At 35.9% G+C, this 27550-nt stretch overlaps 2 protein-coding genes across 4 annotated transcripts; one reads left to right on the forward strand and one right to left on the reverse strand.

Moving 5' to 3' along the window:
- Nucleotides 1–1257: 1257 nt before the first annotated feature.
- Nucleotides 1258–11631, reverse strand: zfand6 (zinc finger, AN1-type domain 6). 3 transcript variants are annotated; one of them, XM_084405580.1, is made up of 7 exons: nt 11460–11631; nt 8279–8432; nt 6085–6154; nt 4541–4635; nt 3116–3259; nt 2887–2988; nt 1258–2006 (listed from the first exon to the last, which is right to left on the reverse strand). In XM_084405580.1, the coding sequence occupies exons 2-7, from the start codon at nt 8421–8423 to the stop codon at nt 1858–1860; spliced, it is 705 nt and encodes a 234-aa protein (XP_084261706.1). In that variant the 5' UTR covers nt 8424–8432; nt 11460–11631; the 3' UTR covers nt 1258–1857. The 3 variants fall into 3 exon arrangements, with proteins under 3 accessions (XP_084261706.1, XP_084261704.1, XP_084261705.1); XM_084405578.1 differs by having other exon boundaries at nt 3116–3262; XM_084405579.1 differs by lacking the exon at nt 11460–11631 and adding an exon at nt 10581–10702 and having other exon boundaries at nt 3116–3262.
- Nucleotides 11632–12530: 899 nt separating this feature from the next.
- On the forward strand, nt 12531–27163 carry mthfs (5,10-methenyltetrahydrofolate synthetase (5-formyltetrahydrofolate cyclo-ligase)). The gene is made up of 3 exons (XM_084405516.1): nt 12531–12809; nt 15136–15400; nt 24485–27163. Exons 1-3 carry the CDS (start codon nt 12699–12701, stop codon nt 24706–24708), a joined length of 600 nt encoding a protein of 199 aa, XP_084261642.1. The 5' UTR covers nt 12531–12698; the 3' UTR covers nt 24709–27163.
- Nucleotides 27164–27550: the final 387 nt, after the last annotated feature.

Raw genomic sequence — 27550 nt, forward strand, 5'->3', positions numbered from 1 at the left:
CAGCAGAAAAATACCAACCACAGAACGGTACCCCAACGTTAGTGTATGGTTCTCATTATTTTTTAGACAATTACTAATGTTGTAGGAACGTTCATTTTAGCAATCATAAGCGGTTTTCATGTGGCGACCTAATGTTCAAAGAAAGTGGCAGAGTTCTTCTTTTTTTTGATAGACTGAATTGGCTAAACACCCATCCAATACTGAATATAGATTCTTGTTCTTTTATTTATTCATTTAAATTCCTAAAATTCTAAATATGTTGCCTTTTAGGTCTACAATTACAAGCCAGGGTTAAGCAAATCATACTTGTAGGCTATGTAGATAATAATTTACAGCACCTGCAAAGCAAATATTGAATTACAATTTCACATATTTCACAATTTTCTGCAATTAATTAAGCTCCAGTCAATTATTCCCAAATTCCTAACGTTCTAGGAACATACTTTTTGGTAAACTGTTTTTATAACAACCTAAAAAAATGTTGTCTAACGTTATATTTAAAGGTTTAGTAGTAGTTTGTATTGTTCAACTGGTTGAGGTTGATATCAGATTTAGAAAGTAATTAGTAAATAAGGCACTACTTTTTAGATAGATTATTTAGTACAGTAATCTATTTACACTGTTGAAAATGTAAACAGTAGCTAGCAATTAATTGCTTTTTTGGAGTAACTTACCCAACACTGATACACACCCGTCCAACACAGAATGTACATTCTCATTACTTTTTTTTCATTTCTAATGTCCTAGGAGTGGTGGGTTTCATGGTTCATAAATACAGGCCCGGGTTACGCATAGTGTGAAAATCATACAGACGCATGCAATATGTATATGCAATATGCAATACAGCATTCGCAAGGCAAGTACATTACAATTTGTCATGTTTCACACTTTTCTACTCCAGTCATTCAGACTAAAACACTTTTTGGCAGATGGTTTCAGCCTTTCCGTATGCTGGGTTTGTTTTTCTTTTATAAAAAAGTTTTATAATCTACATCTGACAAGATGTACTATTGCTACTAATGAAATCACAGATGTAGTAATGATTATATTCAACGTAATGTCAGAAACCAAACGGAAATATTACACAATGTGCAAACCACTGCAGCGTAAAACCAAAGGCAAGATTTTTCAGCAGTTTAAGCAACAGTCTTACAATAACTTTTAAAACTAACAGTTAACACAGATGTATGTCATTTAATGTAATTAAACAAAACAGGGCATGTATACTAAGCTAAATTGATTCACTAAAGCCCTTGCTACAGTGTGACGTGTAAAACTTTATTCAACATGAACACAGTGTATTCACAAACATAAATAATATCACTCGCAACTTTCACTCGCTCGAATAAATGAACTATAGGAAAAATGTAAATCACAGTCTGTAATGAAGTGCAAAAAAATCTGTTAAACCAGAGATCGCAGTCACGCACATAACTTGTATATTAAAAACATGTATTCTTTTATATTAAGTAAATCGTCTCATTTTCTTGCTTACGATCCTTTTTGAGAAAAACGAAAATTAAAATTAAAGACACATTCCGGCAATGGTTTTAACATGCAAGCTTTGTTCACCACCAGAAATACATAGCCCCCGAAAAGTCGTCTTAACATGAGAACTTAAACCCATTTAGTAATGCAAATTAAATTACTTTAATTATATAAATATTTTGCGCTTTACATACCAACATATTTTGTAAGTAAATAAATTTGAGGTGTAAAATGAAACAAAGGGACAAAACAAATTTGCGTAAATGTTTCATTGTAGCATGCACAATTCAAGATCTTGTGAAGGATGTTTGTGGGGAAAAGAGGGTAAAAAAAAAAGTAATAAAAAAAAAAATCTCTGCAATCTTCAGCTCAAATCTTCTTGATTTTCTCCCCAACGACAAGCGGGTTTTCTTTCCTTATTTTCTCAGCTGCATCAGCCTTGTAATCAAAGCTACAGTTGTGAACATCTGAGTATCGGTGTATGCTGCAAAACACCTGTCCACACCGGCAGTCAAAGCCTGTTAGATAGAAACAAAAGTTAGATTACCTAACTTTAATTAACTAACTAACAGACCTTTATACAGGAAAAGGAAAAAATATATATATATTTTTAAATAATAATAATAATAATAATATCTCAGCAAAGCATTTAGGTAACTCACAATGTTTTGTACCAAAGCCTGTGTGTATATGTAAAGGATAATCCACGGCTAGTTGTGCATCAAACGATTTTAATGCACAATGTGGAGGCAAAGAACCACTCAACGCCAAAGGGAGTGCATTCAAATCGTTTAATGCACAGCTAGCTATGGATTATTTCTCTTATACTATGGTCATTTGCCAGCATTGACAAGTTAAAGCTGTTATTGACGTTTGCAGCGCAATATTTGACCATAAGGTAAAAAATGTGTTATATTCATCAGTTAGATGTAGCATCCTGCCAGTTCTGAATCAGACACAGAGATGGAGTGGTAAGATTACCTTCATTTAAATTAATGAATTATAGCGTTTATGTAAATTATTATTATTGAGAGAGAGAGAGAGAGAGAGAGAGAGAGAGAGAGAGAGAGAGAGAGAGAGAGAGAGAGAGAGAGAGAGAGAGAGAGAGAGAGAGAGAGAGAGAGAGAGAGAGAGAGAGAGAGAGAGAGAGAGAGAGAGAGAGAGAAGCATCGTTCTATTAATGGTCAAGCTGAAGGTTTCAAAAGTTTGCGCGCAGCGATATCTCGGTTCTGTGTGCGAGTGACATATGTGCGTGTGCACTTCAACGGTGCTTAAACCAACTGGAACTACCTATGCATCAAACGGTTTTAATGCACACCTTCCAGCCAATCAGAATAGAGTATTAATTTATAGAGTATACATATAAATCAATAATGTATAGTATATAATTTTGCATACCTGTGAGCCCCACTTTCTTGCGGCAAGTGAAGCAGCGGTTCTTCTTGGGTTTGGATTGCTCTGGCACATCTGAGGTCTGCTCTGAGACATCTAATTCTGAGGCTGTTAAGAGTTTAATACAGGTGGCAAAGTTTTAGAAATGAAACTTTTCCTCAGATATTACTGATCAGAACGCGTTCTCATAACTAGGAAGTTATGGCAAGCAGGAATCAATGAACTCTGTACTTACTGGACACTGCTTCTGTGGGTTCAGAAGTCTCTTCTAACTTTCTCTTTCCTCTCGATGTGCCATCCTCCAGTGAAGAGCTACCTGCCGTAAGCAGCTTTTCCGTGGTGGATTCCTGAATGTTTCTCGCCAGTTTACTGCACGATACTTCTATACAAACAAATACACAGTCATTTTCCCTAAAGAATCTGCATGAAGGGTCCATAAACTCAAAGACTTTTAACACAGGGTTCCCACGGGTCCTTGAAATCCTTGAAAGTTTGTGAATCTGAAAAAATGTTTTCAAGGCCCTAGACATTTTTTGAAAATAAACATACATAGAGACAGGTCCTTGAAAGTGCTTGAATTTATTTTGTGCAATAAGTTTTCTGGAAAAAATTCCATATTCAGTGTTATTTCGCCAACACTTCATGGCCTATGCATACTAGCTTGCTTGATTTACACTAGTTAAGCGCATTTACGCGTTACTTACTTTAAGTGTTTCCTGCATGAGGTAGCCTACTTTGTGTTGTATGTTGCCATGACGTTCACGCGCTCATGAAACTATGATGGTACCTCAACGTTTGTTGTTGAACACAACAAATGTGTCCCCACATTAAGTCCTTGAATTTGAGGGTATTGGACCTGGAAAGTCCTTGAATTTGAAGTTAACCAAGGTGTGGGAACCCTGAGTACACACCAATCTAACCCTGGGTTAAATAATGTTTTTTGTTTTGTTTTACATAATATTTATTCATGATGTACTAAACTTGATGACTGCTATGTTCTGATTCATATATTTATTTATTTTTTTTCAATTCAGTTAAATAACTGTGTTGATGTTGCAAAGTTCATCTATTATGAAACAAGTTTAATTGAGCTACAGTCGTGTGAAAAAGAAAGTACACCCTTTTGAATTCTATGGTTTTACGTATCAGGACATAATAATAAATAAAAAAACTGGTCCTTGGCAGGTCTTAAAATTAGGGTATACTTTCTTTTTCTCACAGTGGTGCCATTATTCAGCTCAAGTCAGTTCAATGTTGATGAACGACCCTGGATGAACAATTTCAAATGTGGACAAGCCCATATGTAAAAGAAACTACTCAACTAGCATTAGTTTGCTGGCAAAAGTTAAGTTTGGTAAACCAGTGTGCTCTGTTATTTAGTTACATTCATCATTAATCTCTCTAATAAACAACTCTACCTAATTAAGTAACAAACAAGAGTCTTATGATCAGTAGACAAAGAAATGTACACCTGAAAAAAAGACGATGTAGCCTTGTCTCAAAGCAAACAATCAGATGCATTTGAAAGATGATGTCTGGCTGTTTCTATGGAATTTTGGAGAGCTTTTGTCTCTTTCTGTGCCATAGTAATCTGTTCAGTGTCTGGTTTTGGAGCGGTGGATGACATAATAAACGGGTCAAAGTGAAAAAGGGAAGGTACCTGGCATTTTCAGGCCTGATTGAGCTGCTACTGAAGCACCGTCTTTATGTGTAACTGCTGCTACTGCTGCTGCTGTTGTTGTTGAGAAACACTGACTGGAGAGGATGATGATGAGAAAAGATTATGTTATATAAGTGAAAATACATCATACAGTGTAAAAACATGTGGGAGTGGTGCTATGACCAAAACCTTATGTCACAGGATGAATAATTTTATATCGCAGCTGGAATTTAAATGAGAAAATATTTTAATAACCATGTTGTAATGCCTATTTGTGGATAATCCTGTTAATTGAATACATTACAAATAAATGGTACTCATTTAATTGGAACTTGATGGACAGAAAATGAATAAATAAGACTATTTATAAATGAGCAAGTCTGGCATCAGGGCAAAAACAGCTTCACGTTATGCAATATGTAATACCAGAGTTTAACAAAAGAATCAAAACCTTAGAACTGCCCACTGATAACCATACAAATATATATTTTGTTATATACAGGCTTTCAAACTTCCTACACATTTTCCATTTCAAAATTCCATACTTTTCCACACTCAAAGGTTTTTCAGCCCATATTTGTTGGTTCATACAGCATTCTTTTCAGCATTAAATTTGGTATATAGGACAGTCATCAGTAAATATTCTTATTTTCCCTGGGGTTTTTTTTTTCCATAGATTTTCTCGAAGTGATAACATGCGCTTGCATGATGAGAAGAAACCCAGGCAACATTTTATTTTACAGTGTCATCTTTACACGTTACATATAGTTACTGTAGTAATAACTATAAATTAAGCATAATTACATGCAATTAACCCTAAACCAACCCCCATTCCTAACCCGATAGTAAGTACATGTAGTTAATTATTATTACTCAGTACTTAAAATGATACCTAAAATAAAGTGTAACCAAAACATAAAACACTTTTATAAACGGCATATATTCACCTCACATCGGTTTGATACTGTAATCATGGTTTGATGTTGAATGATCACCAGAGTACAGTCTGATTTAGATGATTGTTCGTTCCTTTATCTGTTGCTGGTTTGAGTGACACACGCACATTCATTTAGTGAAGTTCAAAAGAGACTCGCTTATGGTACAAGACAAAGAGCTTTGCATAATAAAAGTGTGCCTTGAATTTATTCAATTGTGTTCGACAATCACAAAAGGATCACAAAATTTTTGCCATGAAAACACTTTGGTTGTATGATTTTTTTTTATTTTTTTTTTTTATAAATTCTTAATTTTACATTTTAGTAAACTGAATAGGGTTGATAGTCTGGAAACACAAATATTTTCCATGCTTATCCACCTGGAAAATAATAAAACCAAATTCCACATTTTCCATACTCTTCCATACTGCGTAGGAACCCATATAAAATGGTAGAGCAGAATGATACACAGGGCTGAAAACAAGCTTTTGATATAATAGCCCTTCTGATATAAAAGTTTCACAAATAAACTAGATCCTATGCAATTACAACAATTACACAACTGCTATGAGAAATGTTGGAGGGGTGGAAAAGAGGAAGATGTTGTACCTGTTTTGTTCATGCTGTGACGTCGATTGTACAGTCATAGATTCTCCTTTACTGCTTAAGCTGGAAGACACTGCAGGCAATGAAAGAGCAGGAAACCCAAAATGTCAACACTTCCATTTTAACTTCTCCTTATGTGAGGATTTGTTTTTTTAAGAACACGTTTCAGTATGACACTGTGTCCCAACCAGGCATGACGGAATAACTTACAAGTTTTCAGTGGCATTGCATTCCTGAATGAAGGTTAAATGCTATAGAGCAGCGGTCCCCAACCTTTTTTGCGCCACGGACCGGTTTAATATCAGACAATATTTCCACGGACCGGCCTTTAAGGTGCGGCGGATAAATACAACAAAATATAAAAAAATATATAAAAAACAATTAAATATAATAATAAACGTGAATCCAATGTGTAGGCTTACTTGCATTTTTATTAGCAGGGTACTCGTAATATCGCGCCTAAAGACAACTGAGAAAGCCTGAACACAAACAAAAAGCCCCCCAAAAGAAAAAAAAATCTCCATGTTTACGGTGCTGATGCGATGTAAGGGTGGCGCTGCCAATAAAGTACCTAAAAGCTGTCACAAAGAACCGATTTTAAGAACCAAAATGAATGATTATGAATATGTAAAATATAGCAGGAGACATTTTAATTGTTTAAACAAGTGTTTTCTGTGCAAAGATGAAGTTGACAATGCTGACTCGATCTTCGCAGTATGCCTAGTGAACGCGCCAGAGAGAAATGCACATATACGAATTACATAAGCAGAGAACAGTCAGTTTTCTTTTGTTTTGAATTGTTCTGTTTAAAATTAGACATTTCAAGCTTTCTATGTCTCAGGTCTGTGAGGCAAGTAGGCTACCTTATATGCTGAATTTCGGTTAATTTATGAGATCAGCTCCAGTTCACGCGCACCGCGCCTCCGTGTCCTGATAAAATATTTTCTATTATATTTAGGCCTACTTCTTATTAAATCCTGGCAATTGGGTGATGAAACATTGATTAAAATTAAGATACAATTAATACAAAACGAAATACAATTTAAAGACAGGCTTTTTGCTTTCTGTCTGAGGTCTCTGTGAAAGTTTTAAAGCAGTCTTTTTGTGCCGCTTTCAGAGCGCTGCACGTCCGTAAGGGTGAACAGTCCCATCCGAACAATTATTATTATTCTTTTTTTTTAATATATTTTTTTTTGTGAAATAGGCTACATTTCTAAATTAATGCGACTTATAGTCCAGTGCGACTTAGGCTATATTATGTTTTTTCTTCTTCATGACGCATTTTTTTACTGATGCGACATATACTCCGGAACGATTTATAGTCCGGAAAATATGTTAAGTTATATATTCTTTCTGTGAGGCCCGGTACCAAATGTCCCACGGACCGGTACCGGTCCGCGGCCCGGGGGTTGGGGACCTCTGCTATAGAGGATAATGAAATTACAGCTTATCAAAACCTTTTTGATGTAGATAAGCAGGATTTTGGTCCAGTGATATTTCACTGTGGGCAGTGTTGCATAACACACACACACACACACACACACACACAACACACACACACACACACACGTAAGACTATTATGAGACTCAATGTTGTGTTGAGTGCCAGTAATTAGAACAAAATCTCAGTTAGCGATAGACACACTGCAGTTCAAAAGTTCAGGACGAGTAAAATGGTTTATATATATTTTTTTAAAGAAATTAACCCGTTTATTCATCAAGGATGCATTAAATTGATCAAAAGTAAGAGAAGGCTTTTACTGTATAATGTAAAAAAAATATATATATCTATTTAGCACTTGTCTTTTTTATAAGATAAGTGTTCTCGTCAACAGCATTTTGGTTGTTTTTCCTCTCCGCTATAGCAATATCTTTGCATAAATTTAAATTTCATGCATTTCAATTGGCTTCAATATGTGTAGAAGTACTTCTTGTTGTGATATTTGAGGATGGCTGCTGCAGCAGCAGCATGTATAGGGTCAGGAATGAAAGAAAATATGTGGCACTGTCATGTAGAGGGAGTAAGAGTTGATGATGTTATCAGTGTTTGCCATTACTTAGCTTTTGTTGAACTGATGCCACTGCCTGACATGATCAAATACCATTGTATTTTTACACATGTAAAAGTAAAACAGTAGGCTACTTGCTAAGACAGAATAGTTGAAAAGGAGTTATTTTTGTGAGACTTCTAACTCACCTGGATCACTGGATCTGCCACTGTTGTTCTGCCGCTGTAAGGAGTCTTTGTAGCAGACCGAGCACATGCCGTTATTACGTGGGTTCCCATAAAACCCACAACCATTAGAACAAAGCACTTGGGTCTGATTGGTCTCCTGAGCCATATCCCTTTCCTGTGGAGAGAACAAAACAAGAGGTTACTATTAAAAAGCCACAATTGCATGTGGTACAATTTTTGAAATCTTTTCACCAATAAATTGGTCACATTGGAGTAACAGTTACTTTGATGGCAAAATCCATAATTCATGAATTTATCCTTTTTGGGCTAAACAACAGACAATTGCATGCATGAGAAACAAATGGTCCGTTTCACCTTAAAAGAGCTCTGAGTCTACGATCTGTGCTTTGAATACCGAGTGTATGGCTGAATTACACTTTGTGCAGATGTTTGAGTGAATAAGACACTTTATCTGATTGTCCTCTGACATGTTCTAACTGTTTCCCTGCACCTGCCTGTAAGGGTCTGTTTCTAAGTCTACCTCTACAGCTGTCTCACACTCATACTGTACAGGAAATATCCTCGTTGTGTTGGGAGAAAAGGGGCATTAATAGATGGATAGATACAGATAGACATATAGACCTAGAGAAACAGACAGATAGACCGAGACAAACAAACAGATAGAAAAATACATACAGAAAGATAGATACAGACAGACAGATGTAGACTTGAGAGAGACATATAGATAGACCGAGACAGACAGACATATAGACCAAGAGAGACAGATAGATAGATACAATCAGACAGACAGATAGATAAATAGATAGAGCGAGAGACAGACAGATAGATCCAGACAGACAGGTAGACAGACAGACAAGGAAAAACAGACAGATAGATAGACAGATAGATCCAGACAGACAGGTAGACAGACAAGGAAAAACAGACAGATAGATAGACAGATAGATCCAGACAGACAGGTAGACAGACAGACAAGGAAAAACAGACAGATAGATAGACAGATAGATCCAGACAGACAGGTAGACAGACAAGGAAAAACAGACAGATAGATAGAGACAGACAGATATTTTATTAATTATGCATTTTAATAAAAGTATTATTAAATAAAATAAATAAACAAACCAGGTATAAACACTGATCTATCTTGCCTGCCCACTTGAGATCAGATCACACTAGATGCTTTTGGTTTAACACATCAGGTACAACTCCATATAGATGCAAAATAACACTAGAAACTTAAAAAAGTAAATACAGTCACTACTGCTTCCATGTTGACTTTAGCATTACACAAACACTCAATAGATTTCAGTAGCACTAGAGTGAAACCAAACACAAAGCTTCAACATATCAGTGTTCAGTCAATGTTTAAGCCAAACAGCAGCTTTAAATCAACTTTCAAACAGGTTTAAGTTGGACCTAGTGCTGACACGAGGCATGACAAAGAGCTTAATTCTGTTGTAAAGGTTAAAAACTGAAGCCACCAAGCAACTGAAGTTGCTTCAGAACAATTAAATTACTCAAATCATACTCAACAAAAACAGCGTGTGGATAAACCTACACTGTCTGGCTAGTGTACAGTAGGCCGCTGTGCTCACATGTGTTGCCCTGTGAGAAGGTTATTAATAAGGGACATGCCCTGACACTAGATCAAAAGGTCAGATAAAGACACTCAGTTTCTCTCCAGCTCCATGCAACAGGATCACAGAAGTCAAGAACGCTAACCAAGACCATCATAATTATTACTGCTCGAGTTCAGTATGAACTACTAACACTGAATATTAAACTTTGGGGTGTAACTTGTCACACACTTTCAATTATTTACTTGTACTTTACATAGGGGACAGGGAAGTTGAGCGCATTTCATTTCCTAAGGTCAGAAACTCATCTCATTTACAATGAGAATGGACATCTGTCTCAGGTGATCCAATAACAAATGCCATACAGCCAGGTCTAAACATTATCCAAATTTTGTGTAAGTGGATTTTTCAAACAAATATGACTAAGTTACATTGTAATAGGTTTGCGGTCAGAATTGAGTGCATGTAAATACTCAGTGTTTAGTACACAGCCTATAGTCTTCTTAAATCACAATGAGTTTGTTTCATTATCAATTAGACTGACTACAAATAAAACTTGTAACAGTCAGATCTGAGCAACGGGGGTAATCAGGTTTCCACGGTAACTCTTGCACTATTTACACTGTCCTTTGTTTAAATAATCATATCCTGTAAATGACAACACCGGCACAAGACGCAGATTTCAACGTAATATCTCGCTCGTATGTCGATACGTTTGCCTTCCTTACCTGGTAAATGGTTTATAGTGAGCGCCTCTGTTTATCTACTAAGTAACGTCGCTAGCTGTTTAAATGAAAGCTTGACATCGTAAAACACATTGAGTAATAATAGAAAGGGTTACGTACACGCCCACTGAAACGCTATTGGCTGCGTACTGTAAGCCACGCCCACGTGCATCACGATAGTCTTCCAGTCATGTTAAGTCCGACTCATTTTTGCGAATCGGTTCATTTGAACAGTTCATTTAAAGGTCAATTCGGTCTGATTTGTAAATGAAATGTTCGGACCGTTTTGTGAACTGGTTTAAACAATTCATTGATTGGAGTCGACTCTTAAGAACAATTCGTCAGGAATCAGACATAGCAATTTTCTTTATTTTACGCGTAAAGTTAAAGAAAGGTGCATGTTGAGTGATGTCGTGGACGATGTTGGGATCATTACGGATTAGCAGCAACAACTCACAATATATGGGAAATGTTAAAAAAAATGTATTAACATCACAGCTACTTCCCTAAAGATATAAACAAAAGTTTAAACATCTGGCATGCAGATTTCTTGTAGACAGAGACAGTTTTTTGCACAGACTTGTAAACTCAAAAAGGCAGTATAGTACAAATTAGCAAATGGACAACGTACTAGTTACTACTGCAACAATGTTTGTTTAATAATAATCTCGCTATTAGCTTGTTAGTGACAAAGGTACAAATCTTTTCTAAACTAACGACTATTTGCTCTCTTACGAATAAATAAGTAATTATTCAGTAGCTTTTGCCACGCGACCATAGTATACGACAACAGGTTTTGCTCTTGTCAAGTTGGCTAACAGATCACAAAACGCCGCAGCTGTTTCACTGATTCAATTGATTAACATTCGCATTTACACTCACCTCCCGACTTCTGAGGATTACTATATCAATATCGCTGGGTTAAAAGAGTTTGGTTTATTGTCTTGCACTATTAAAATGTTTGCGAAGTGTTTTCGGCGTTCACCAGCTTCCCTTCCCCCACCGAGAAACAGCCTGTTTGTTAGTTTTGACACTCCAGCCCCCACTTTAACCTACCCAGTGACGTCATGATGGGACTTTATAGTTTTCAGTATAGACTGTCCCATGTGACATATCATCGTTTCACATGTTTACATTTATTTTATTTTTTTTAAGGTACGAGGCACCATTTGTGACACTTCAAATGAATATGTACTATGTATCTCTTTGGGACTGTTCGTTTATAAAAACATATTTTGGACTCTTTTTGTTTTTTTATATATTTAGCATGTTATTGTATTTTTATTCTTTTAAAGTTACTTTTAGAACAAAACCAAGTCTGATATCCAAACATGCATGTAACCTTCATGTGATTTTTTTAATTATTATTTTTAAATATATATTTATTACCAGGTAAAATGTGAAATGACTTAATGAACATAACCCTCAAGATTGCTTCGTATTATGATTATGATATGAATCATACCATTAGTCTGAATTACAATATAAAATAATAATAAAATCCCCTCATCATGTACTCACTGTCACCCTCATATGTTGTTACGAACACATATACTTTATTATTTTAATGTGTATTTTGTGTTGTGTGTTTATGTGAAACTTTTGGTACAGTCATCTTAGCCAGGACTTCCTAGAAGAAGAGATTTTTATCTCAATGGGACCTTCCTGGTAAAATAAAGGATACATAAATACCATAGGCCACCAAAGGTTAGGCAAACGGTCTCTGATCATTCATTTTTATTGAATGCCAAAAAAGACGAAGTAAAAGAGAAGGGCAACTCAGGCTGTCAGTCCTTAAAAGTCTGGCAAAAATTATATTGCGTGGGATTTAAAGTAAATCGAGTTTGTAACAACATGAGGGTGGGTTTTCAAAAGACTTTTAAGAGCTGTAAACTGACTCCGCCCACTCAGGATGGCTAATCCATTTTGACACTGGCCACGCCAACTCAGGACGACTAATCTATCCTGCATGACTAGATTACACGCACATGTGCAGACTCCACTGATGTTATCACTTTCTCACGAGTTAATCATTAATTGAGCTGCTGTAATGATTACAACGATCTGTATTTTAATGTGTCGGTTTGCAGTCTGAGTGGATTTGAGCAGTGCAGATTCACTATGGCAGCTTTGCGTGCAGCAAAACAAGCTTTAAGAAGAGAAATCAAGAGTCGAGTGGCTGCAGTGAGTGATCAGGAGAAACTCAGACAGTCTCGAGTTGTCTCACAAAAGGTAAACGTTATCGATGTGCCAGCTGAGCGACACGAGCTTTCAGGGGTCTTGTAATATACGGGACAGTAGTTAGATTGTACTTTGCACATAGGATCTCTAAGTTGCATATGCATATTAAATCTTTATTTTAGAGCATAGCAAATATGCACAAATACATTAACTTGTTAAATTATTTATAATGTTGAATATGTAGTGCCTCACCCTTTTTTTACGGTATTGACAGTTTATTTGATCCCACCAATTTCCTTTTGAGATTTTGGATATAAAATAAGCTGTATTTCTGCACACGACTCAGGAGTTTCTTTGCATCCTGGTGTCCTGCCTGTTTTTTTTTTTTTTTTTTTTTTTTTACCTTTCTTGCACAATGTGGACAGTTTTAGCACAGGGGTTTTCCAACTTTGGTCCAGGGGGCCACAAGGGAGTGCTGGGGGTGTTGGTGGAAATGTTTAGAGGAAAAAAAAAAAAAAAAAAAATACTAATGTGCCTAAGACTTATGTACAGTACTGTGTGTGTGTGTATATACATGCATACATGGTCAGAATTATTGGAACCCTTGGAAAATATAAATCAATGAATGCTGTGAAAATAAATCTGCATTGTTTATACCTTTAAAAGAAAAATGACAAAAATCTAACCTTTCATTCAAGTAAAACTAATGAATGTGGGGAGAAAATCACATTATGAAATAAATGTTTTTCTCTAATACACGTTTGCAACAATTATAGGTAACCCTAGAAATTCTTATGCGTAAAGTCTCATTTGAGTAAAAGTATATTTCCTCTTCATATTTACAGTTTTTACCCCACCAGGGTGACTAGGAACATGAAATTGTCATTTCACAGGAGTATAAATATGAGGAAACGCAAAGGCCAAATTCCTTTAATCAACCGTCACAGTAAAACCAAAGAATATAGTTCTGATGTGCAGAAAAAGATTGTTAAGCTTCACAGAACAGAAAGTAACTGTAAGAAAATAACTAAAGCATTGAAAATTCAAAATTTCTACCATCGGGACCATAATTAAGAAGTTCCAAACAACAGGAAATGTTACGATTCTGCCAGGAATAGGACGCGTGTCTATATTGTCTTAATGCACGGTGAGGAGGAAAGTTTGACAGGCCAAAGACTCTTCAGGGATCACAGATGGAGAATTGCAGAAAATAGTTCAGTCTTGGGGTTAGACAGCATTAAAAAATATCAAACAGCACCCACATCACCACAAGTTGTTTGGGAGGGTTTCAAGAAAAATCCTCTGCTCTCATTAAAAAAAAAAAAACCCAGCATATTCAGTGGTCAGACACCGGAACTTCAAACAGGACCTGGTTCTGTGGTCAGATGAAACCGTAAAAAGAACTTTATGGCAGCAAACCCACCAGATTGGTTTGGTGCAAACTGGGATAAAAAGTACTTTATCCATACTGATCCAGCTCCATACTGCTGGATCTTTAATGTTGTGGGCCTATTTCTGCTGGAAGTCCTGGACATCATGTTCAGATACATTGTATCATGGATTCTATCAAATATCAACAAAACAAAAAAAAATCTAAATTTGACGGCTTCTAGAAATCTCATAATGGGCCGTGGTCGGATCTTCCATCAGGACAATGATCCAAAACAAACATCAAAATCATCACAAAAATGGGTCACTGAGCACAACATGAAGCTTCTCCCATGACCATCCCAGTCCCTTGAGCTGAGCTCTACAGAAAACTGAAGAGGAGAGTATTAATATGGAGCTGGGAATCTGAAGGATCTGGAGAGATTCTGTATGGAGGAATGGTCTCTGATCTCTTCAGGTATTATAGGAGAAAACTCAGAGCTGTTACCTTGGCAAAAGGTTGCAAGAAGTATTCAATAAAAGGGTCCCATTAATTGTGGCCAATGTGTATAGGAGAAAAACATTATTTCCAACATTTTCAATTATTTTACTTCAATGAAAGAATTGTTTTTTGTGATTTTTGTTGTTATTGTTAAAAAAAAAAAAAAAAAAAGTCAAAAGGATTAACAATGAAGTTTAAGACTTATTTTCATATTTACCAAGTGTGCTAATAATTCTGACCATGACTGTATATGTGTTAGACACACTCTCATGAACCTAATCAGATTTGCAAAAACTACTCCCTTATTGAGGCATTTTTAACCTATTTTCATACAGAGACATTGTAATTACACACAGTATCCTATATGGAGAAAAATACAACTAAGAAACACGGCCTATGTTACTGTATTCATAAATAGCAGTAAAACATTTATGTCAAGCATGTTACAAAATAAATGATTGTAAATATGGTTTGTGTTTATTAACTACTATCCAATCTTATGTCTAGTTGTTCAGGCATCCCAAATACCTGTCCAGCCAGCGTATCGCTGTCTTCCTGAACATGCATGATGAGGTGCGCACAGAGGACATCATCAAGGACATCTTCAAGAGGGGCAAAGTGTGCTTCATTCCCAGATACTTCACCAAGAGCAGTCATATGGACATGTTACGACTTCAAGACATGGAGGACATGAACACGCTGCCCCTCACGTCCTGGGACATCCGGCAGCCAGCAGACGACGACACCGACAGAGAGGAAGCCCTAGATACAGGTGGGTTAGACCAGAAGATTTAGACAATGGACCTGCCCTATAGAAGCTTGTTTCTGCTGCGGAGAAAAGGGGTTTTTATCTCACAAAAAAAAAAAAAATCTGTATTACGAGATATAAACTTCCAATTGTGAGAAATAAAGTTGGAATTGTGAGATATAAACTTGCAATGATGAGAAAAGTCAGAATTGGAAGATTAAAATTCGCAGTTACCTTTTTTAATTGCAAGTTAATATATCAATTCTGAGAAAAAATTCAGAATTGCGAGCTATAAATTCGTAATTGTGATAAAAAGAATTGCGAGTTTTAAAGTCAGAATTGCGAGTTATAAACTGACCTACGAGAAATAAAGTCAGAATTGCAAGATATACTCACAATTGTCAGTATATGAAATCCAAATTGTGAGATATAAACTCTCTCAGTTGCAAGAAAAAACACTTACCTTTAATATACTTTTTTTATTCTATTTTATTCTAGTAACATGTATTGAGGTGAGGGGAAATGATCCCATCAGACTGAATTTATTTGTTATTTAATTTACTTAAACAGCCAAAAGGCCGTAGAAGGTCCGTGTCAAATACTGAAAAAATTGGTAGATAAATGACTTTGCTTAAGCTCAATAAATACATCAAAATTCAATAAGGCGAGGAGCTCACACACATAATACACAAACGTTTTGTCATTGCATCTGGCCTCTAAATAAAGTATTGTTTGTAAGAAATCTTCTATTGTTATGTGTGCAAGCTCCTCTCCTTGTTGAACTTAATTAATTTACTTGTAATAAAATATGCAAAAATAAATTCAAAATACAGCACATATTCGCAAAGCTATTACAATTGATAATTATATAATATAATAATATATATTATTATAATGAGAGGAAAGTGTTATACAGGTATGTAGTGTGGAAAAGGAAATGCATTGTACCATTAGATGGTGCTCTCACCCCACAGGTTCATTTGGCTTCATATTCACTTACAGTATAATCAGATTTTGATGTTTTTTGTATAATAAAACACAAGATTTTGCATCTAAGCATTAACATTAGGATATTTATTTTAGTTTGATCCTTTAATATTGCATTTTGTGGTTGAGCATTTGCACTTTCCAAGATAGAAAAGGTGGGTTACTGCATTGCAGTGTTTAGGAATTGTAGGCTACATATGCTGACTAGTAGTAGTTACACCAAACTGCTCGAATCATGTTTTTTAAAGTCCCTTATGAGTTTACGGCTTAGAAATAGACTAAAAGACCACAGCGGCACCTAGTTTTACTGTAATCCGAATATATTCTTTCTTAATGTGTGATTTAGTCATATAGCAAACATGAAATGCACTTAAAAACAAATTTCACTTCAATAATTTTTGCATATTTCAATTAATACAGAAATTGCTTCATAAATTGATGGTGAAAAGTGGGTAATACCAGAAGGGAATCAGGTGGTTAGAGATGGTGTATTTGTTTCTTTTCAATAATATGCCCCAATGAATCATGCACAATAAGGCCAGATATGTGTATTAAGAAAATAAATGTTGAAATTCAAGCATTAGCAGGTTTAATGAGTGTATCATTTCTTCATTAATGTGTAATTTAGTAGGCTAATTGACACGTTGTTTATTGTCAGACTCGTGTTGTATATTATGTTGTAGCGCCTGAGTCAGGAACTTACCATCATATTTCATTTATTCCCCCAGATTCACTTGCTGTAAGTGAATTATGATTCATAAATCATTCTGTTTCCTGCACACAGCTAGTATTTATGGGGTTTGTGACTGAGGACTGTTTATGTTTACCAAAGACGTGCTTTTTTTCTTATTGTCCTAATTGTTCATCTATACAACTGCACTGTTTACTTTATCTCTGTAATTTATCATCAGGCTAATTATAGCTGAAGTAAATCTTACATTTAGCAGAAATGCTTGTTTTATAAAGCAAATAGGAAAGAAATCACCCCGTCTCACTGTGTCAGTGTGGTGGAGAATATAAACTAGGCAGAACTGAGCAGGTGTTACAGGACGGCAGAGGCAGACCAAAGCCTCTCGCCCCTGTTGAGTAAGTAATGACTCTGAGATTAAAGTCGGGTGTGTTTTAGACACACATTTTATGGGGTGTTTGTGTATATGTGCATTAAAGAGAGAGAGGAGCGGATGAAAAATACAGCCATTCAGGAGAAAGCGATAGAAATGGGGGTTGATATGTGAAATGCACATGAGGAGGGGTGTAATCGCACTGAACTATCCCAGTGTGAGAGGAAGGTGGGTGTTTTTGTGCATTTTGTTCCCGCAGAGTGAAACCGTGACCTTGAGCTCGGGACATCCTTTGGACTTTAATGTTACTTGCCTTTAAAGTAAACATGAAATATATATATTTTTTTTACCTAGGCTCGTTCACACCAAGGACGATAACGATAACAATAAAGATATATTTTTAAAAATCTTTCTAAATATAAAAGAATGGCATAGTCCACACCACAACTATAATGATAATGACACAATATCGATAACAATATTGTTGGAAATGGTTAATTCCAATCATCTGAACAAGATAGTTAAAAAAAATGTAAATATTACAGATGACCGTATATACCAAATGCTGAAAATAATGCTGTGCGGACCATGTTAAATATGGTCTGAAAGATCTACAGATAGGTTTGGATATTTGATTCTGGAAAAGTATGGAATTTTGAAAAGAAAATGGAATTCCCTGAGGTTAATGATTAAATTGACATTGACTTTAATTGTTGCCAACAAAAAGAAATGAAAGAGAGCTGAGACTAGATGAAAATGTCAGGTGTGTGTGTTTGAAGGAGGGACAAGCATTAAATCTGTGTGTGTAAACTGACCAATCTTTGCACGCTTGTATTGGTAGTACATCACTGTGACACTAAGTGCTAACAAGACTGAATGGTTTGAATCCACCGAAGTGCTCTTCATTGCCTATCTGTTGGTGTGTCTGATTGAGGTGCTCGGAAAGCATTTAATCCCGCAATAACAGTCCATACCTCACTGTCTTCCCTTAAGGTCAAACGGTGCCGCTTGTAAATCAACAAGTTTTTATGAGATTCCAACAAACATTTGAACTTAATGAACTGTGCTGTCTGGTTAAAATGACTCTCACATTTCCGTTTGCAGTTGTAAAACCATCTCATAGGTGCAGCTGTTAGTATCATGTATGAAATGATTCTCGCACAAATGTGGCTGTTGTGTGTATCTGTGTGTAACAGTTTATTAGAAGCGAGCTAGTTCCTGGTATTAAACACCGTTACTGCTGAATTAGGGTTAAGGGATGTTTCAAATCAAAATCTAATGATATAATACTGCTATTAATATTATATCCTTTAGGTTTGAGTGTATAATTTTATATGTGAATAGTTTGTAATTTATTTAGGTAGTATTATGATTTAAAATAGTATTATTGTTGTAAGTTACCATTTGTGGATTACTTATATAATGTTATTTAATTTTTGTAATGCACCACAGTTAAACATTTTTAGGGTCATTTTGAACATTAAAAAAAAAAATAATAATAATAATAATATGCTCACCAAGGCTGCATTTATTTGATAATATTTCACAATATTACAAAAATACTTTTTTTTTATTATTACAAATGAATTTTTTTGTTAGAATAATTAAAATGTAATTTATTACATTTTGTAATTTATTGCTGCTTAATATTTTTGTGGAAATCGTGATACACTACCATTCAAAAGTAAGTGGTAAGTAGATAGAACAAATCAATACTTTTAAATAATCAAGTTTGCTTTAAATTGACTGTAAATGCATGCTACAAAAGGGATTATATTTCAAATAAATGCGGTTCATTGAACTTGATTCATCAAATGATCAAAAATGCATCACAGTTTCAACAAAAAAATATTAAGCAGGACAAATGGTTTCAATATTGATAATAAGAACCATTTTACTGCTCACTGTTTTTACTGTATTTTTTATCAAATATATCCAGCCTTGGTGAGTCTGAGATCTTAATTATTCCAATTATTTTAAACTTTTGATCGGTACGTGTATATATAATTATATAGTAATGTATATATAGTTTATAAAAAAAATGCATTTAAATGTACTAATTTTAAAATACATTTTTATATATATATATATATATATAAAATTGTATATATTTAAGTAAATACTTAAATATTTGATCAATTATTTATATATATATATATACAGTGAGGAAAATAAGTATTTGAACACCCTGCTATTTTGCAAGTTCTCCCACTTGGAAATCATGGAGGGGTCTGAAATTGTCATCGTAGGTGCATGTCCACTGTGAGAGACAATCTAAAAAATAAAATCCAGAAATCACAATATATGATTTTTTAACTATTTATTTGTATGATACAGCTGCAAATAAGTATTTGAACACCTGTCTATCAGCTAGAATTCTGACCCTCAAAGACCTGTTAGTCTGCCTTTAAAATGTCCACCTCCACTCCATTTATTATCCTAAATTAGATGCACCTGTTTGAGGTCGTTAGCTGCATAAAGACACCTGTCCACCCCATACAATCAGTAAGAATCCAAAAACTAACATGGCCAAGACCAAAGAGCTGTCCAAAGACACTAGAGACAAAATTGTACACCTCCACAAGGCTGGAAAGGGCTACGGGGAAATTGCCAAGCAGCTTGGTGAAAAAAGGTCCACTGTTGGAGCAATCATTAGAAAATGGAAGAAGCTAAACATGACTGTCAATCTCCCTCGGACTGGGGCTCCATGCAAGATCTCACCTCGTGGGGTCTCAATGATCCTAAGAAAGGTGAGAAATCAGCCCAGAACTACACGGGAGGAGCTGGTCAATGACCTGAAAAGAGCTGGGACAGAGACTATTTATTATGAGACATGCCACTTCCTCAATCCTCAATACAACTATATAAGGAAAACCCGTAACGGCAAAGATGGCGGTTGTGTGCACATGTCCCGCCCCTCCCGCTGGTAAGCCAATCATCTGCTTTTAAAAGTCAAGCCAGGAAACATTTAAGCCTATCGTCTGGTTCCACTGGCGCATGCGCACAGTTGAGGTTTTGCGACAGCGGAGAGAGAGAGAGCGCCCCGGTCGCTCGCTCGCTCTCTCTCTCTCTCTCTCTCTCTCTCTCTCTCTCTCTCTCTCTCTCTCTCTCTCTCTCTCTCTCTCTCTCTCTCTCTCTCTCTCTCTCTCTCTCTCTCTCTCTCTCTCTCTCTCTCTCTCTCTCTCTCTCTCTCTCTCTCTCTCAGAGCCAGGCAAAAGTGTAAACAAGACTTCACCGTCTCCAAATTAAGCGCTGTCTTGCTCTCTCTCCCGCACGCGTATTAATCAAAATAAAACAACATTATGGTAAAAGGTCGGAAGACCGAAGTTTCATGTGAAGCATTCTGAGATTTTTTTTTTCCTGAATTACCGCTGGGTGTGATTTGTGCTAAAATATGTTGCCTTATCTTCTCTGAAATGCATTCCGCACATTCAGCTGACATAAAATTACTCTCTAAATAAACGAAAAAACCTATCCAGTGATGTAATGTTTTCTGTGTTGACACTAACCTTGTGGGATGTCCATGTCCTAACTGCTGGGATAATCACACAACCGTATGACACGTCCAATTCGCGAACTAATGACTCTTTTGAACCGATTCATGTAAATGAATAGTTAAAACAACTTATCTATACAATACATTGTTATTACTGATAAAGTGCAAACCTGCTTATATTTAAATAATGGAGAACAATATTGACATTGATTATTGCACAACACCGGCATTCTGGATAGAGACGTAAATGAAGTTGGTGTCGTAAACTCTTGCGCATGCGTAGTAAAGTATAACCTGTGGGGAAAAAGGCATTTTAAACCTTATTTTGGGCCAAAGTCATCAAACTTTTTCAGCGATTTTTATCATATTTTACTGCTGTTTCTATACATGCAGTTTTTATGTCCCGGTGACCAGTTAAAGTGCAGTTCTGACTCTCTGCCCATTCATTTAGATAGGAGCCTAGTCTTGTTAGTCCGAAATAGCTGCCCGGAGGCGTTGCCAAGATGGCGGTCGAGTGGCACGACTTGCCTAAAAGGACTTTGGCTGGGACCACCGTTTCCAAGGTTACTGTTGGTAATACACTAAGACGTCATGGTTTGAAATCATGCATGGCACGGAAGGTTCCCCTGCTTAAACCAGCACATGTCAAGGCCCGTCTTAAGTTTGCCAATGACCATTTGGATGATCCAGAGGAGTCATGGGAGAAAGTCATGTGGTCAGATGAGACCAAAATAGAACTTTTTGGTCATAATTCCACTAAACGTGTTTGGAGGAAGAAGAATGATGAGTACCATCCCAAGAACACCATCCCTACTGTGAAGCATGGGGGTGGTAGCATCATGCTTTGGGGTTTTTTTTCTGCACATGGGACAGGGCGACTGCACTGTATTAAGGAGAGGATGACCGGGGCCATGTATTGCGAGATTTTGGGGAACAACCTCCTTCCCTCAGTTAGAGCATTGAAGATGGGTCGGGGCTGGGTCTTCCAACATGACAATGACCCGAAGCACACAGCCAGGATAACCAAGGAGTGGCTCTGTAAGAAGCATATCAAGGTTCTGGCGTGGCCTAGCCAGTCTCCAGACCTAAACCCAATAGAGAATCTTTGGAGGGAGCTCAAACTCCGTGTTTCTCAGCGACAGCCCAGAAACCTGACTGATCTAGAGAAGATCTGTGTGGAGGAGTGGGCCAAAATCCCTCCTGCAGTGTGTGCAAACCTGGTGAAAAACTACAGGAAACGTTTGACCTCTGTAATTGCAAACAAAGGCTACTGTACCAAATATTAACATTGATTTTCTCAGGTGTTCAAATACTTATTTGCAGCTGTATCATACAAATAAATAGTTAAAAAATCATACATTTTGATTTCTGGATTTGTTTTTTTTAGATTATGTCTCTCACAGTGGACATGCACCTACGATGACAATTTCAGACCCCTCCATGATTTCTAAGTGGGTGAACTTGCAAAATAGCAGGGTGTTCAAATACTTATTTTCCTCACTGTATATATATAATTGATAAAATATTATTTAAGTATTTACAGCAAAAAGAGCAGCAGAATATTCTCAATTTATCTCTTTTCTCATTTTAGCAGCACAATATGACTAAGGTTTATCATTGGAAAAAAATGAAAGCAATCATAAAAGCATGCTCTTCATCTAATGTAAAAAAAAAAAAAAAGCTGTGGAATCCCCATCGGCAAACTCCTGTGTTTCTTCAGATCCTTTCTATTTCACCTTTTACACCAGAGAATCGTGAACTGGGATTGGCAGATAAATAGATGAGATGAAGAGATAAAAAGACAGAACAATTTTTGAAATCCTGCAAAGAACTGATGCACTTTCAGGTTTAAACCTTGAGCAATTTGACGACAAAACGGGGATTGATTTGGAGGTATTGGACAGTCCTAGGTGTTGCTCTGAGATGAAGCCTGCAGGCCTGAGAAACATGTTTTGCAGACCTAATAAAAGAATATGATCTGTGATGGCTTGTACATTAAATACCTTGTCTTGTTTATATTGGAGATGGTCTAATTGGTTCAGACTCATTAATAACACTATTTGTCAACACAATCGTATCAAGTTGAATAATGTGTATGTAATAATTCTGTGTAGATACATTATTAATGAATGTTGAAGACAGGCTTATTAGAACAGAGCCGAGAGTGAAATATGGAATGAGGTGCAGGAACAGGCTGCAATTGTGAGATCATCGAGATTAATATTTAATGGTTTTGCTTGTGTTTGAAATTCAGACTCGTAACATATTTCATGTAAACCATAAATCAGACTGTCTGGCCACTGTCATTTGTTTTATCTTCAAAAATGGCAAATTTGTAAGGCCTTTATATCCAATGGGCCTTACTCATGAAAGTAGACAGAACGTAAATCCTTTAGTACTTAAATCAAGAACAATTTACATACAGATGCATTTACAAAAATGCAGAAAATCATTGATTATTCATGAATGCTCATTAGAAATGTAGAGTTCTTGTGGCTACAGCAGCAGAACACAAATCTGTTTGTATTGAACTGAATGTAACATTTATGCAACACCTCTGCACATATGGGTTCACGAACAGTTAATGCAGGAATTCGCTCTGCTAGTGTTTTAGGAGGCTGGTTGTGTGAATTTAATATGTAATGTTTGTTTGCTTCTCTACACAAGCAGAAAGTAAATTCATCTGTACATAAATTGGTGAATGCAGTTCAGAGACAGTTTACATACTAAATGGATGCATGAATGATATCCATAGAAACTGGTTCCACTTGCGTTTCATTTGCAACAAATTGATTTACAAACAGTTTACCTATACATTTGTTCTACTCATGTTTGTTGTGGCCCAAATTGTGAAATTAAACTGTATAGTGTTTTTGGCTACATAATCAGTGGGAGTGATTTTGAAATGTACAGTGTAGGCTATATCTTAAATCTATATGCAAGCGAACCTTTGCACTGAACTTTTTACATACAAATGAACAGTTAACAGAAATTTGCTCACATTTCATGAGGCTCATTGTGTGAGTTTGAAAAGTAGAATGTTTTTTGGCTATGCATAGACTGCAAAACAAGCTACTTTCTTCCTCGAGAGAATCAAATCAAGAGGTCAGAATAACGGTTCTTTCAGAATTAAATTTTAGTTTAAATTAAAGTTTATACATATTTTGCAGTGTCTTTATTGCTACATTTTTGTATAATACGATAATTATCCACTGCAACTATCAAGTCGCTAAGTCAGAAATAGACATGCATTGGTTATTATATCTGTCAATTAGGAAACATGCATGATGCAAACAAATAACAGAAAAGAATGTGGATGAAAACAAGTTATTCTATAAAACACATTTATCTGTCAAACACCTGTCTGTAAGCACACAGATGTTAGTCTGTACTGTCTAAATTTCTACTTGGTGAATGTTTGGCTTCCCTGCATGTTTTTGGTTCTTAAGAACTTAGAATTCACTGTATTGTGCTGTAATGTTGTAATTTGAGCTCCAAAAACAAATCTGCATAATCCACATAATCTTATTTAATTACTGTCTTTCCTTTCTAATTGTGTTACAGGAGGACTCGATCTTATCCTCATGCCTGGTTTGGGATTTGATAAGAACGGGAATCGGCTTGGCAGAGGAAAGGGTTTCTATGACACATATCTGGAGCGCTGTAGGACGCACCCTAAGGGAAAGCCGTACACCATCGCCTTGGCTTTCAAAGAGCAGCTGTGTGCTGAAGTCCCAGTGGGAGAACATGATATTCTTATTGATGAAGTCCTCTATGAAGACGAGTAATGAACTGGACCAGTCTGACCATGATTTCAGTGCTGTTGATTTGAATTCAAAGGATTCCTAACAATATGGATCCTGTTGCTGAATGAAATGCATTAAATCTCTTTGAATGCAGTCCATTCAAATCATATAATGTTTGCATGCAGACTCTTTTCAGAAAAGCTTTAAAGTGTCTTTATCAATAGAAGATTTACCAAACTCTGACGTTCTTAAAAATAGTGGTTCTTTATGGGCATTGATGGTTCCATGAAGAACCTTTTAACATCCATGGGACTTTTCAATTCCAATATAGGTTCTTTATAGAGGAAAAAGGTGCTTTAATGTTATTTTTTTCTTCTTAAAAGGTTCTTGGGGAACCAAAAATGGTTATTCTATGGTGTCACTACAAAAACATTCGTTCAAAAGCTTTTTAAGAGTATACCAAAAGGCTAAATATGCAGTCTGTCCTGACATTATCTCTTTCCCCATCATTGATGACATTTTTTGTCATTTATGAGACAATGCTTCCCTGCCATTGACAGAATTTTCCGGTTTTCTTTGTTTTAGAGTAGAGTACGCTGTCATGCATCATCTGAAAGAGTACCAAATCAAAACACAAGCAAAAAGGAGCAGAAACAAGCGATAAAACCATTGCTTATGCACGTTGTAGTCTCTTTTTTTTTAAACACGATTTTCTCAACTTTTTGTTCAAAATTTGTAAAAATTACCCATATTCAACCCTCATGAAGCTAGAATTAATATATATATATATATATATATATATATATATATATATTTGAACATATGTCATATGTCACTAAAATGCATGAAACCATCTTTGGAAAAAATGTATTTGAAGAGTAATTAGATTTGGCTTGTGTCCCGTTCGATTATATGGAGAGGGTATGGTTTATGACTTATACTGCAGCCAACCACCAGGGGGCGATCAAAATGTTTTGGTTTCACTTTTCATGATGTGTGTGGCACTTGGTTACACCATGTTTAAAAATCATCAGGACAGTTCTTTATTTTTAAATTCGGAATGAAACAGAAGTTGCGATATTTTTTTTCATATATTTTTCATATTCCATATTTTGAATATATCAGGGTGAAACGGCTTCTCAAACAAGAAAAGATGGAGGGCGGGACTTCTGGAATTGATTGGATGGTTGTGGTTTGCTATTGGTGGATCTCATGTGAGTGACAGGTCTCGCCCTCAGACCAGTAAATGTGTTAGAAAAGGAGAGGGAGAAGTTGTTTTGATATAGGCTGGATTATGAGACATGATTTTTCAATTAAAAAATGATGTGCCTGGATAAATTATTCATAATAAACACTGCAATATTCCATTAAAAAAATAATTGTCCATTTTGACTTTAATCTTGCAACTCTAAATAAATTTCAGAATGTTGATGATATAAACAGTTATCAGTAATAAGTTCAATTTCTGTCTGTTCCTTACACAAAGTTATTACATGGACTTTTTGTATGGTACATGTATGCTGTATTTATTGTCCTTTTTGGTGTTTTGAAATCTGTGTTCCACAGAAAAACTACAACATGAGGTATGGGATGAGGGTGAGTAAATAATGACAGAAGGTGCCATTTGGGTGAACATTTGCTTTAAAGTAATCTTCTGTGCCTGATCCATTCTTGATTTCATTTGTATCATGTTCCTGAAATGCTTTAGCTCAGGGGTGTCCAAACTCGGTCCTGCAGAATTTATCTCCAACTTGCCTCAACACATGTACCTGAGAGTTTATAGCATAAGAACTTGATTAGCTGGTTCAGGTGTGTTTAATTGGGGTTGGAGCCGAACTCTGCAGGACACTATAGTGTCCTTCCAGGACTGAGTTTGGACACACCTGCTTTACCTGTATATCTCCCAGTCTTTTATATGGGATCTGCTCATCATGGAGGACTAATCAATCTTGCTTCATTAACTCATGTGACCAAACTTCAAATAGAATATCCATAATATCCTCCCATTTAAACCGCTCGAACACTATTATTGATCAGTGATGTACTGGCCAAAATATAGCTAATTTTGGCTAAAAGAAGTCTTTGCTCTACTCTAATTTGCATTTGAATAACATTTGTTAGAAACTGCTTTTGACATCGTAAGCTGCAGAAGCGTTGAAACTTGCCCTGGTGCTCTTTATTTACAAACAGCATGTGAATTAAGATGGGCATAATGAGCAGTCTTTCATATGGTCTGTCAATGACTCTCTATAGTCCCTGTGACACTTTCTCCTGCTCTCCCTCCCCTTTATTCTCCATATGTCTCTGCTTTGACTTAATTGTAGTGAACATGTCTGGGACAGACTTGTCCTGAAATTCTACATTTCATTGGTTATTTCTTTGTTGATTATGGCAAGAAAGTGCATCCTCCCAAAAATATGTTCAAGACATATAGCTTACACGATCCTATGTATTTATTTAAAATCAATTATAGATGATAATGTATTCTTATAAAAAATATAAAAAAAGTTTGGGAATTTAAGTTGTTTTTTTTTTTTGTTTTTTTTGGAAGTTGTTTTTGTTGATTATTATATGGGAATTAGAAATTACACAATGGCTGTTGAAATTCAGCTTTGCCATCCCAGGAATACATTTATATTATAATAATAGAAAACAGTAATCTTAAAATTATTATAATATTTCACAGCATTACTGTTTTTACTGTTTTTTTCTTTACTTTTAAAAGAATAGTTCCCCCAAAATAAATTCAGTCATTCCAAACTTGCATGATATTTTGTTTCCCATGTAACACAAAAGGAGATTTTTTTCGATATAATATAGTCATATTGACACTTTGGTAAAACTTTACAACTAAAATTGTACTAACAGTAAGCAGTATATCCTA

Source organism: Rutilus rutilus, assembly GCF_951802725.1.
Source record: "Rutilus rutilus genome assembly, chromosome: 3".
In the NCBI taxonomy this organism is placed as follows: domain Eukaryota; kingdom Metazoa; phylum Chordata; class Actinopteri; order Cypriniformes; family Leuciscidae; genus Rutilus; species Rutilus rutilus.

What these genes read in the sequence shown, in the direction of transcription:
- zfand6 (XM_084405578.1), bottom strand. Translation starts at nt 8,423, where the DNA reads ATGGCTCAGGAGACCAATCAGACCCAAGTGCTTTGTTCTAATGGTTGT. An exon ending in ATCAGGCCTGAAAATGCCAG is followed by an intron (nt 3,263 to 4,540) that starts GTACCTTCCCTT and finishes TTGTTTGTATAG; the next exon opens with AAGTATCGTGCAGTAAACTG. An exon ending in CAAGAAAGTGGGGCTCACAG is followed by an intron (nt 2,007 to 2,886) that starts GTATGCAAAATT and finishes TCTATCTAACAG; the next exon opens with GCTTTGACTGCCGGTGTGGA.
- mthfs (XM_084405516.1), top strand. Translation starts at nt 12,699, where the DNA reads ATGGCAGCTTTGCGTGCAGCAAAACAAGCTTTAAGAAGAGAAATCAAG. An exon ending in CTCGAGTTGTCTCACAAAAG is followed by an intron (nt 12,810 to 15,135) that starts GTAAACGTTATC and finishes TCTTATGTCTAG; the next exon opens with TTGTTCAGGCATCCCAAATA. An exon ending in AGAGGAAGCCCTAGATACAG is followed by an intron (nt 15,401 to 24,484) that starts GTGGGTTAGACC and finishes ATTGTGTTACAG; the next exon opens with GAGGACTCGATCTTATCCTC.